Source organism: Pongo pygmaeus, chromosome 23 (assembly GCF_028885625.2).
Source record: "Pongo pygmaeus isolate AG05252 chromosome 23, NHGRI_mPonPyg2-v2.0_pri, whole genome shotgun sequence".
NCBI lineage: Eukaryota > Metazoa > Chordata > Mammalia > Primates > Hominidae > Pongo > Pongo pygmaeus.
Window position 1 is genome coordinate 35,642,845 of NC_085931.1, and position 12,477 is coordinate 35,655,321.

The window sequence follows — 12,477 nt, forward strand, 5'->3', positions numbered from 1 at the left end:
AGCCGGGCATGGTGGCGGACGCCTGTAGTCCCAGCTACTTGGGAGACTGAGGCAGGAGAATGGCGTGAACCTGGGAGGTGGAGGTTGCAGTGAGCCGAGATCGTGCCACTGCACTCCAGCCTGGGCAACAGAGTGAGACTCCATCCAAAGAAAAAAAAAAAAAAAAGAAAAGTTAATCACTTATGTCTTTAGATAAATGCACACTTAGACATAGACATATAGCTTAGAAGGTATATAAGCTCTGAAAACCTTTGTAATTTTGAGTTGGTCTGGAGATAATTTCCAGGCCTTCTCCCTGTAACTGGTTACAGAAATAAAAACTCTCTTCCACCCCAGTCTGCATCTCGTTATTGGGCAGTGAGAAACAGCAGCCCGGCCCCTCAGTTTGCTCCAGGAACACTTTCATTTCCTCTGTTTCTGCCTTATGTATCCCAACTCGCATTTATAGGATTTTAATTCTTTATTAGTCACATACACGAGTTTCCTCATCATGACTCATTTAAAACAGTGATCTGCAAGCTGTCTGTACCCGCCATAAAGAAAACCAACACATCCCCAAACATCAAGTACTTGTGAATGCCTGGTCGTGTCATTACCAGTCACATTTGTGAAGTTCACATTTTATTTTAGGTACAACATAAATATGTGGCCTGCTATCTTTTTATTACATCAACGTATTTTCTTACACAGCCTTGTTCTGCCCTTGCCTCATGCCACACGGCTTGATTCCTAGTTACATACATGAATCCCCTTCTATTGCTGGTCTATGGAGTTCCATCTGTACTGGAACAGTTTTATAAGTGATTTTTAGTCCCTATTTTATGGATAATTTCCAACTATTTGGGGTACACAAGATTGTGGACACGCTTCCCCCATGCCATCTGACATAATGCCTTAAAATATTTAAGGGGATACCTTAAGAAATTGTTCCAAAAGGCAAATCCAGGATGAATAAATGAGTAAATGAGTAAAAGTAGGACAAGTTCTTCAAAAGGCAGAAGTTCTTTAAAGAAAGCCCCACATTAAAAAGGTAATCTTGAGGCCGGGCACGGTGTCTCACGCCTGTAATCCCAGCACTTTGGGAGGCCGAGGCGGGCAGATCACGAGGTCAGGAGATCGAGACCATCCTGGCTAACACAGTGAAACCCCATCTCTACTAAAAATACAAAAAATTAGCCGGGTATGGTGGCAGGCACCTGTAGTCCCAGCTACTTGGGAGGCTGAGGCAGGAGAATGGCATGGACCTGGGAGGCGGAGCTTGAGCCGAGATCGCGCCACTGCACTCCAGCCTGGGTGACAAGTGAGACTCGGTCTCAAAAAAAAAAAAAAAAAAAAAAGAAAGAAAGGTAATCTTGAGCTTTTCAGGCAGATACCAAATGAGCAAAGAGATTCCTGTTATGAGAATAAGCTGGAATTCAAACAGCTGCCAAAGCCCCTTTTACTCTGATTCTAATCCTAGAATAGGAAGCTTTGCTGGTTCCCAATGGGGGCTTCTCTTACCGAGAGGGGGCCAGCAAAGAATAAAACAGTACTCAAGTAACAGGAAGCAACACATAAAACTTAAGTCCAACAGGATTTCAAAACACAGACATTACATTTCAGAATGCGTATGGCTCACATAAGGTATTCTTCAGGGTATCCTACAAGGGTTCCCTAGGGGCAATTAAAAGAAGAAAGTCTAGGCTTCATGTAAAACACAATAGGAAAACATTCTGGTTTCATGGTCAAGAAACAAAGACATCTTCCCACCTCTACCCCTCAAGATCATCCTGGAGGAAAAAAGATGATGAACTTGGGTAAAGAACCCAAGAAAGAAAAAGAATTTGCTGTAGTAATTCAGATACAACATAATGACAACTTGGTCTAAGACACCAAACAGAAGAAGGGAAAGAACGGACTCCTAGAAAAATACCAGGCAAGTATTGCCAGGCACGGTGGCTCACGCCTGTAATCCCAGCACTTTGGGAGGCCTAGGTGGGCAGATCACTGGAGGTCAGGAGTTCGAGACCAGTCTGGCCAACATGATGAAACCTCATCTCTATTAAAAATATAAAAATTAGCTGAGCATGGTGGCAGGCGCCTATAATCCCAGCTACTTGGGAGGCTGAGGCAGGAGAATTGCTTGAACCGGGAAGTAGAGGTTACAGTGGGCCGAGATCATGCCACTGCACTCCAGCCCGGGCCACGGAGCAAGACTCCATCTCAAAAAAAAAAAAAAAAAAAAAAAAAACCAAAAAACAGGCAAGAAGAGTAACACAGGCTAGAAGATCGTGATCACAGACTTGGCAGGTTACACCTGGGGGTAAAAGTAATTAATGTGGTGATTATTAATACCCACACTACTTTACATTTTTATGGTGTATTTTTTCAAGTTAGGAGATTTTAAAAGTAATTACAAGTCTCCAAGTCTGAGAAAATTAGCATAAGATTGTGATACTCAGGAATAGCTAAACCATGAAAGTTTGTATTCAGCTAATAGCAGGTTAATCTGCTTTCGTTGGCAAGTTCAGGAAACCAACGACAACATTTTGAATTCTAAAATACTTATCAAAATAGTTTAGAACAATAACTAAAAGACTGTACATGTATCAACTAGACACTTACCATCTGCAGTGTTGGTCTAGTATATTTCCGTAATGTGTCTATATAGGAGTTAGCATCACCATCTACTTCAATCCTAAAAAATAAATATAGCATCCATATCCAAAAGATACCAACCAGTGAAACAAACGTTTCACCCAGCAAATTAAATACAAAGTAAGACATGATAAAATGCCCAGATATGCATTTCAGTAGAAAGTATGTTTAAAAGAAAAAAGACAGTAGACTTTCCGTTTCCGATTCTACTTGTAAGGAGCTTTAAAGTCACTACTCTGCCCTAACAGCAAGTCAAAAGCTAAACAGACTGAAAACAATGAACAGCTCTCCTAGGATTTTCAAGAGAGGTGAGGATACAGGGCAAATCACTGCCTGCAATATTGAAGAGACAAATAAGCAAAAACAAGGAGTCCTGGCTAGCTGGAGCAAAGACTCAGGAAACTTCCCAGGGAAACAGTTCCTGGGTCAGACGACCTGAACTGTAACTGATGAATTACTGCAGTCTCAGCATGGACAACTGTGAGTGTTAAAAACTCCAGGTATACCGAGTCACAGGAGGGTCCCCACAATTTTGAGAGTGTTACCTCTAGGAGCTTGACCAGGTTCTCGCAGTAAATACCAGTGGAAAATTGTTTAGTGCTTGCAGCAGGGGGAGGGGAAAAGAAACTATTTTGAAATATGCCAGAGCCCTGTGTTCCTAACAGGGACTGCCCTCAGGAGAAGCTAGTTAACCAGAACCTAACTTTTTTTTAAAAAAAAAAAGAAAGAAAATGTTTAGGTACAGGGGTACACATGCATGTTTGTTATATAGGTAAACTTGTGCCCTGTTTGTTGTACAGATTTTATCATCCAAGTACTAAGCAAAAGAAGCTGAGGCTGAGAAGACTACACACTGTATGAGTCTAACTAGATGACATTCTAAAAAGGCAAAACCATGGAGACGTAAAAAAAAAAAAAAAATTAGTGGTCCTCAGAGGTTGTGGTGCAGTGGGTAGGTGGTGGCAGGAAGGGATAATTAGGTGAAGCACAGAAGACTTTTAGGGCAGTGAAAAATACTGTGCATGAAACCAATGGTGGATACATGTCATATACATTTGTCCAAACCAGTAGAATGTACAACTCCAAGAGTGAACCCTACTGTAAACTATGGACTTTGGGTGATTATGATATTTCAGTGTAGGCTCAACAGCTGCAACAAATGTACTGCACTGGTAGGGGATGCTGATGGGGGAGGCCATGCATTATTGGGAGCAGGATATACATGAGAAGTCTCTAACTTCCTCTTACTTTTGCTGTAAACCTAAAACTGCTCTAGAAAGTTTTTTAAGTTCAGTTTTTGGAAACATGACGGAGAATTCTTAATATTCTCCCATCCATTCACATCAAGTTCTTAATTCTCATACCTTCTACAACATGTATCTTAATAGCCATAAACCGTATATCACAAAGTCTGTTTTAATATTTTTTGACTAGAGATTAGACTTTACAAACTTTTAAGGTTTTGATACAGTGACCAATTCCTACAATATTTTAGTTATTATACTTTAAGATTGCTAACAACCGATCTTCAAATTGGAATTTCTGCTCTACTTACATTTCTGCTGGTTTCATAGTTATGCCCATGGGGGCTGTGACACTCTTCAGATGACCCTTTAAGGACATGGCTTCTCTGTGACTGCTCCTGCTATAGAGTATGAGCCAACTATGTAGTGGCACTGCATTAAGTAAGGGTAATTCTCTTATTTCTCTTGACCAGTCTCCTTGTGAATTGGCTTTAACCTGGAAAAGAATTATAAGACATGGCATAAAACTTTATTTTAAAGATCAACTTATCTGAGATCCTGTACACTGTAAATCTGTGCTATCTCCTATTGAAATGTTACAATTATAAACTTGAATGGCCAATGTAGGTATTTTTTTCATTAAGATATAGGTTAATAGGACTGGAATTCTATCCTAGGTGTTAAAAATTTTAATTGAGAGGCCATTGCAGGGGAGATGGCTCCAGAGCTTTAGGTTCCTATGTAGGCAAAGCAAACACCAATGTAAACAGTAAAGCAAAGCCAGAGACTTTACCAATCAGAAACCACCATTACCAACTAGGGTCCTTCCACTCTAATAGATCAAACGTATTTTGTCCTATTTTGCATTGGCCTATAAAAGCTCACTGCTCATACTGCTGCAGCAGAGCTCTCTGAACCCCTTCTGATTGAGTGCTGCACAATTGGTGAATCAGTCTTAGTGCAAATAAACTTAATTTGATTTGAAGTTTCTTTTGGAGCTTTTCAATGCTGTTAGACTCAGACTGGCTCGTCATACTGTTCTATCACAGCATGTGCTCCCTAAACATTTAGTCTTTCGGTGGGAACTTTAGTCCAAGGAATGACACTTGAAACACTTAACCAAGGATAGAGTAAGATGGCCAAATAGAGGGCTCCACTGATCATCCCTACAAGAGGAACACTAGGTTTGACAACTATCTGTAAAAAGGGAGCACCTTCATAGGAACCAAACATCAGGTGAGCACTCAAGTGTCTGGTTTTTACTTTATATTGCTGAAAGAGGCACTGAAGGTAGGAAAAACAGTCTTGAATTGCTGATGTCACCCTTCTCCCACCCCTGCATGGCGCCAAGAATCTGTGCAGTTGGGAGAGGGAGAGCACAGCAACTGTGAGGCTTTGCATTAAAATCAGCACTGCCCTGTCACAGCAGAAAGCAGAACTGGGCTGTACTCAGCTGATGGTCAACCCATAGGAGGAACATTTGATTCTGGCCCTAGCCAGAGGGGAATTGCCCAGCCCAGTGGTCACAGCTTGAGTTCTGGAAAGCCTCACCACCATGGGCTGGAGTGCTCTGTGGCCCTAAGTGAACCTGAGAAACAGTTTAAGGCCACAAAGACTGCAATCCCTAGGCAAGTCCTAATGCTGATCTGAGCTCAGAGCTCATAAACTGGGGGTGGAGGGGTAGGGGACATGATCTACTGAGGCACCAGCCAGGGTAGCTAAGAGAGTGCTTGCATCACCCCTCCCCCAACTCACAGTAGCACAGCTCAAAGCTGCAAGAGAGCCCTTCTTTCTGCTTCAGGAGAAAAGAAGGAAGAGTGAAGACTTTGTCTTGTATCTTGGATACCAGCTCAGCTACAGTAAGACAGGACAACAGTCAGGGTTGTGAGGCCCCCATTCTGGACCCTAGCTCTTGGATGACATTTCTAGACATACCCTGGGCCAGAAGGGAAACCTGCTGCTTTGAAGGGAAGGACCCAGCCCAGGCAGGATTCATCACCTATTGACTAAAGAGCCCTTGGACCCTGAAGAACCAGCAATAATACCCAGGTAGAATGTGAGGGCCTTGGGTGGACTCAGACATGCTGGCTTCAGGTGAGAACCAGCATATTCCCAGCTGTTGTGGCTATGGGGAGAGACTCCTGCTCGAGAAAAGTAGAGGGAAAAGCGGAAAAGGGGACTTTGTCTTGCACCTTAGGTACCAGCTCAGCCACAGTGGGGTAGAGCACCAAGCAGGCTTTTAGGGTCTCCAATCCCAGGCCTTGGCTCGTGGATGGAATTTCTGGACCTGCCTTGGACCAAAGTGGGGCACACTGCCCTGAAGGGTAAGTCCTAGGCCTGGCAGCATTCACCGCAAGCTGACTGAAGAGCCCATGGACCTTAAGGGAACACTGGCAGTAGCCTAGCAGTACTCCCTATGGGCCTGTGGTGGCGGTGGCCATGGGGTGAGGCTCCTCTATGTGTAGAAAGAGAAGGGGGCCGGGTGCAGTGGCTCACGCCTAGAATCCCAGGACTTTGGGAGGCCAAGGCGAGTGGATCACTTGAGGTCAGGAGGTCTGGCCAACCTGGTGAAACCCCGTCTCTACTAAAATATAAAAATTAGCTGGCTGTGGTGGTGGGCGCCTGCAATTCCAGCTACTCGGGAGGCTGAGGCATGAGAATCACTTGAACCCAGTAAGTGGAGGTTGCAGTGAGCCAAGATTGCATCACTGCATTCCAGCCTGGGCAACAGAACAAAATGGTCTCAGAAAAAGAAAGAGAAAAAGAAGGAAGAGAAGAGTGAGAAGGTCTGCATCATGTGGTTTGAGTGCCAGCTTAGCCACAGTACAAAAGAATACCAAGTGGGTTTCTATGATTTTTGACTCCAGTCCCTGACTCCTGAATGGCATCTCTGTACCTGCCCAGGGCCTGGGGGAACTTACTGCCCCTGAAGGGAAGGACACAAGTCTGGCTGCTTTGCCACTTGATTGCAGAGCCCTAGGGCCTTGATCCAACATAGATGGTAGCCTGGTGGTGGTCACAGTGGGCCTTGGGCAAGACCCAGTGCTGTGCTGGCTTCAGGTTGACCCCGTGCAGTCCCATTGGTAGTCACTGCAGGGATGCCTGTGTCACCCCAAACCCAGCTCCAGGCAGTTCAGCACAGAGAGACAGAAAGTAAGCGAACAAGACTCTCTGCCTGGTAATCCAGAAGTCTTCTGGATCATATCAAGATCATCAAGGTGATATCACCATGAATCTGCGAGAACCATAGCATTACTGTGCTTGGGATGTCCCCTGACGCAGATATGACTTAGATCACAATACCCAAGTCCTTCTGAATACCTGGACAGCCTTCCCAAGGAAGATGAATACAAACAAGCCCGGATGGTGAAGAGAACAATGAAAACCTAACTTTCAATGCCCGAACACTCATCAACTTTCCCAAGCATCAAGACCATCCATGAAAACACGGACCTCAGAAAATGAACCAAATAAGGCACCAGGCACCAATCCTGGAGAAATAGATATGTGATCTTTCGGACAACTCAAAATAGCTATTTAGAGGAAACTCAAAGAAATTCAAGATAACAGAAAGAATTGAGAATTCTAGTAGATAAATTCTACAAAGAGATTGAAATAATTAAAAAGATTCAAGTAGAAATTCTGGAGTTAAAACATGCAATTGACATATTGAATACATCAGAGTCTCTTAAGAGCAGAATTAAATCAAGCAGAAGAAAGAATTACACAGCTCAAAGGCAGGCTGTTTGAAAACACATAGTCAGAGGAGGCAAAAGAAAACACAGAAGCATACCTACAAAATCTAGAAAATAGCCTCAAAAGGGAAAATCTAAGAGTTACTGTCCTTATAGACGAGGTAAAGAAAGATAATGGTACAAAGTTCACTCAAATAGATAGCAGAACTTCCCAAACCTAAAGACATATATCAATATCTAAGTATAAAATGTTTACAGTAGATTTAACCCAGAGACGACTACTTCAAGGCATTTGATAATCAAACTTCCAAAGGTCAAGGATAAAGAAAGGATCCTAATAGCAGCAAGAGAAAAATAACATAGAATGGAGCTCCAATACATCTGGCAGCAGACTTTTCAGTGGAAACCATACAGACCAGGAGAGAGTAGCAGAACATCTTTAAAGTGCTGAAGGAAAAAAAAATTACCCCAGAATAATATACCCAGTAAAAATATCCTTCAAACATGAAGGAGAAAGACTTTTCCAGACAAACAAAAGCCGAGGGATTTCATCAACACCAGATCTGCCCTACAAGAAATGCTAAAAGGGGTACTTCAATAAAAAATAAAAAATAAATAAAAAATAAAAAAAAAGGGATGTTGAGGAGCAATAGGAATTCATCTGAAGGTACAAAACTTACTGGTAATAGGGCCGGGGACGGTGGCTCACGCCTGTAATCCCAGCACTTTGAGAGGCTGAGGCGGGCGGATCATGAGGTCAGGAGATCGAGACCATCCTGGCTAACACAGTGAAACCCCATCTCTACTAAAAATACAAAAAAATTAGCCGGGCGTGGTGGCAGGCGCCAGTAGTCCCAGCTACTCGGGAGGCTGAGGCAGGAAAATGGCGTGAACCCGGGAGGCAGAGCTTGCAGTGAGCCGAGATTGTGCCACTGCACCCCAGCCTGGGCGACAAAGAGAGACTTCGTCTCAAAAAAAAAAAAAAAAAAAAAAAATTAGCCAGGCGTGGTGGCAGGTGCCTGTAATCCCAGCTACTCAGGAGGCTCAGGCAGAGAATTGCTGGAACCCAGGAGGTGGAGTTTGCAGCAAGCCAAGATCATGCCACCGCTGCACTCCAACCTGGGCGACAGAGGGAGACTGTCTCAAAAAAAAAAAAAAAAAAAAAAAAAAAAAAAAAAAAATTTCTAAAAGCTCAATTAGAAATGAAACTGGAGGCTGGGCGCGATGGCTCACTCCTGTAATCCCAGCACTTTGGGAGCCTGAGGTGGGTGGATCACGAGGTCAGGAGATCGAGACCATCCTGGCTAACATGGTGAAACCCGGTCTCTACTAAAAACACAAAAAATTAGCTGGAAGTGGTGGCAGGTGCCTGTAGTCCCAGCTGCTTGGGAGGCTGAGGCAGGAGAATGGCATGAACCCGGGATGCAGAGTTTGCAGTGAGCTGAGATCATGTCACTGCACTCCACCCTGGGCAACAGAGCAAGACTCCATCTCAAAAAAAAAAAGAAACTGGAGATATTACAACTGATACCACAGAAATACAATAGATCATTCAAGGCCACTGTGAACACCTTTACACACACAAACTAGAAAACCTAGAGGAGATGGATAAATTCCTGGAACTGGAAATATACAACCCTCCTAGATTAAACCAGGAAGAAACAGAAACTCTGAACAGTCCAATAACAAGCAGTGAGATTGAAATGGTAATATAAGATGCCACCAAAAAAAGTCCAGGACCAGATGGATTCACAGCTGAATTCTATCAGACACTCAAAGAAGAATTGGTGCCAATCCTATTGAAACTATTCCAAATGACAGAGAAAGAAGGAATCCTCCTAAATCATTCTATGAAGCCAGTATCACCCTAATACCAAAACCAAGAAAGAACAAAAGAAAACTATAGATCAATCTCCCTGGTGAACATAGATGTAAAAATTCTCAACAAAATACTAGCTAAATGAATCCATCACCATATCAAAAAGATAATCCACCATGATCAAGTGGGCTTCATACCAGGGATACAGGGATGGTTTAAAATATGCAAGTCAATAAATGTGCTACACCACACAAACAGGATTAAAAACAAAAATCACATGATTATCTCAATAGATGCAGAAAAAACATTTGATAAAATCCAGCATTGCTTTATGATTAAAAACCTCATGGCCGGGAGTGGTGGCTCACGCCTGTAATCCCAGCACCTTGGGAGGCAGAGGTGGGCCAATCGCGAAGTCAGGAGATCAAGACCATCCTGGCTAACATGGTGAAACCCCGTCTACTAAAAATTAGCCAGGCATGGTGGCACGCACCATAGTCCCAGCTATTTGGTAGGCTGAGGTAGGAGAATCACTTGAACCCAACAGGCGGAGGCTGTAGTGAGCCAAGGCTGTGCCACTGCACTCCAGCCTAGGCGACAGAGTGAGACTTTGTTTCAAAACAAACAAACAAACAAACAAAAACAAAAAAAAGCAAACAAACAAAAAAAACCCACCCACAAAAAACAAACCACCTCAGCAAAATCGGCATAGAAGGGACATACCTTAAAGTAATAAAAGCCATAGGATATAAATAGAAACATAAGTTAAAAAGCAAAGGACACAAGTCTCAAATTGAAGAAAATCAAAATTATATCGAGTACTCTCTCAGACCACAGTGGAGTAAAACTGGAAATCAGCTCCAAAAGGAACACCCAAAATCATGCAAATACATGGCAATTAGATAACCCAATGATCATTCAGGAGCAGGTTAACAGTGAAAAGTTGAAAGCATTCCCCCCCAAGAACTGGAACAAGACACTAATGCCCCCTTTCACCGCTTCTATGAAACATAGTACCAGAAGTCCTAGCCAGAGCCATCAGACAGGAGAAAGAAATAAAGGACATCCAAATCGGCAAAGAGGAAGTCACACTGTCACTGTTGGCTGATGATATGATTGCATACCTAGAAGACCCTGAAGACTCATCCAACAAAGCTCCTAGATCTGAGAATTCAATGAAATTTCAGGATATGAAATTAATGTACACAAATCAGTAGCACTGCTATACATCAACAGCAACCAAGCTAAGAATCAAATCAAGAACTCAACCCCTTTTACAATAGCTGCCAAAAAAAAAAAAAAAAAAAAAAGAAAAAAGGAATATACCTAATCAAAGAGGTAAAAGACCTCTATAAGGAAAACTACAACACACTGCTGAAAGAAATCACAGGTGACACAAATGAAAACACATCCCATGCTCATGGACGGGTAGAATCAATATTGTGAAAATGACTATACTGCCAAAAGCAATCTACAAATTCAGTGCAATTCCCATCAAAATACCATCATCATTCTTCATAGAACTAAAAATCAAAAAAATCCTAGATTCATATGGAACCAAAAAAGAGCCCGCATAGCCAAAGGAAGACTAAGCAATAACAAATCTGGAGGCATCACATTATTTGACTTCAAACTATGCTACAAGGCTATAGTCATCCAAACAACATGGTACTGGTATAACAATAGGCGCATAGACCAATGGAACAGAATAGAGAACCCAGAAATAAAGCCAAATACTTGTAGCTAACTGATCTTTGATAAAGCAAACAAGAACAAAGTAGGGAAAGGATAACCTATTCAACAAATGGTGCTGGGATAATTGGCAAGCCACATGTAGCAGAAAGAAACTGGATCTCATCTCTCGCCTTATACAAATATCAACTCAAGATGGATCAAAGACTTAAATCTAAGACCTGAAGCCATAAGAATTCTAGAAGATAACATCTTCTAGACATTGGCTTAGGCAAAGACTTCATGACCAAGAACGCAAAAGCAAATGCAACACAAAGATAAATCGATGGGACTCAATTAAACTAAAAAACTTATGCACAGCGAAAGAAATAATCAGCAAACAGACAACTCACAGAATGGGAGAAAATATTCCCAAACTATGCATATGATGAAGGACTGATATCCAGAATCTACAAGGAACTCAAATCAGCAAGAAAGAAAACAATCCCATCAAAAAGTGGGCAAAGGACATGAATAGACAATTCTCAAAAGATATACAAATGGCCAACATGAAAAAATGTTCTAATGACCAGGGAAATGCAAATTAAAACCACAGTGCAATACTGCCCTTACTCCTGCAACAATGGCAATAAAAAAAAAAAATCAAAAGACAGATGTTGACATGGATGTGGCAAGAAGGGAACACTTTCATACTGCTGGTGGGAATGTCAACTAGTACAACCACTCTGGAAAACAGTGTAGAGATTTCTTAAAGGACTAAAAGATCTACCATTTGACCTAGCAATCCCACTACTAGGTATCTGCCCAGAGGAAAAGTCATTATATGAAAAAGATACTTGCACATGCAAGTTTATGGCAGCACAGTTTGCGATCACAAAAATATAGAACCATCCCAAATGTTCAGTCAATGAGTAAAGAAAATGTGTATATTCATAGCATGGAATACTACTCAGCCATAAAAAGGGTTTGCAGCAACCTGGAGTTGGAGACTATTATTCTAAATGAAGTAACTCAGGAATGGAAAACCAAACGTTGTTATCTTCTCACTCATAATGGGAGCTAAACTATGAGGATGCAAAGGCATAAGAATGATGCAATGGACTTTGGGGACTGCGGGGAAGGGTGTGTGGGGGTGATGGATCAAACACTACATGTTCGGTACAGTGTACACTGCTCAGGTGATGGATGCACCAAAAGTACAAATATCACCACTAGAACTTATCCATGTAACTACCTGTTCCACAAAAACCTATTGAAATAAAATTTTTAAAAAATGTTTTAAAAAGCAAATGACAAATTTAAAATAGAGTTTATTCATTTTCTTTTTGCTCGTTTGTTTGCTTATACAAGCAGTGTTGTTGGCACCTTAAAAGAAGGAGTTATAAGACAT

General features: G+C 42.1%; 1 protein-coding gene across 1 annotated transcript in view; it reads right to left on the minus strand.

Moving 5' to 3' along the window:
- PIWIL3 (piwi like RNA-mediated gene silencing 3) overlaps positions 1-12,477 on the minus strand; it is a 44,716-nt gene that overhangs the window by 12,361 nt on the left and 19,878 nt on the right. The window contains exons 13-14 of the mRNA XM_054469391.2: positions 4,193-4,377; positions 2,605-2,677 (exon numbers count right to left, since the gene is read on the minus strand). Of these exons, the coding sequence (XP_054325366.1) occupies positions 2,605-2,677; positions 4,193-4,377 (258 nt within the window). The remainder of the gene's footprint in view (positions 1-2,604; positions 2,678-4,192; positions 4,378-12,477) is intronic.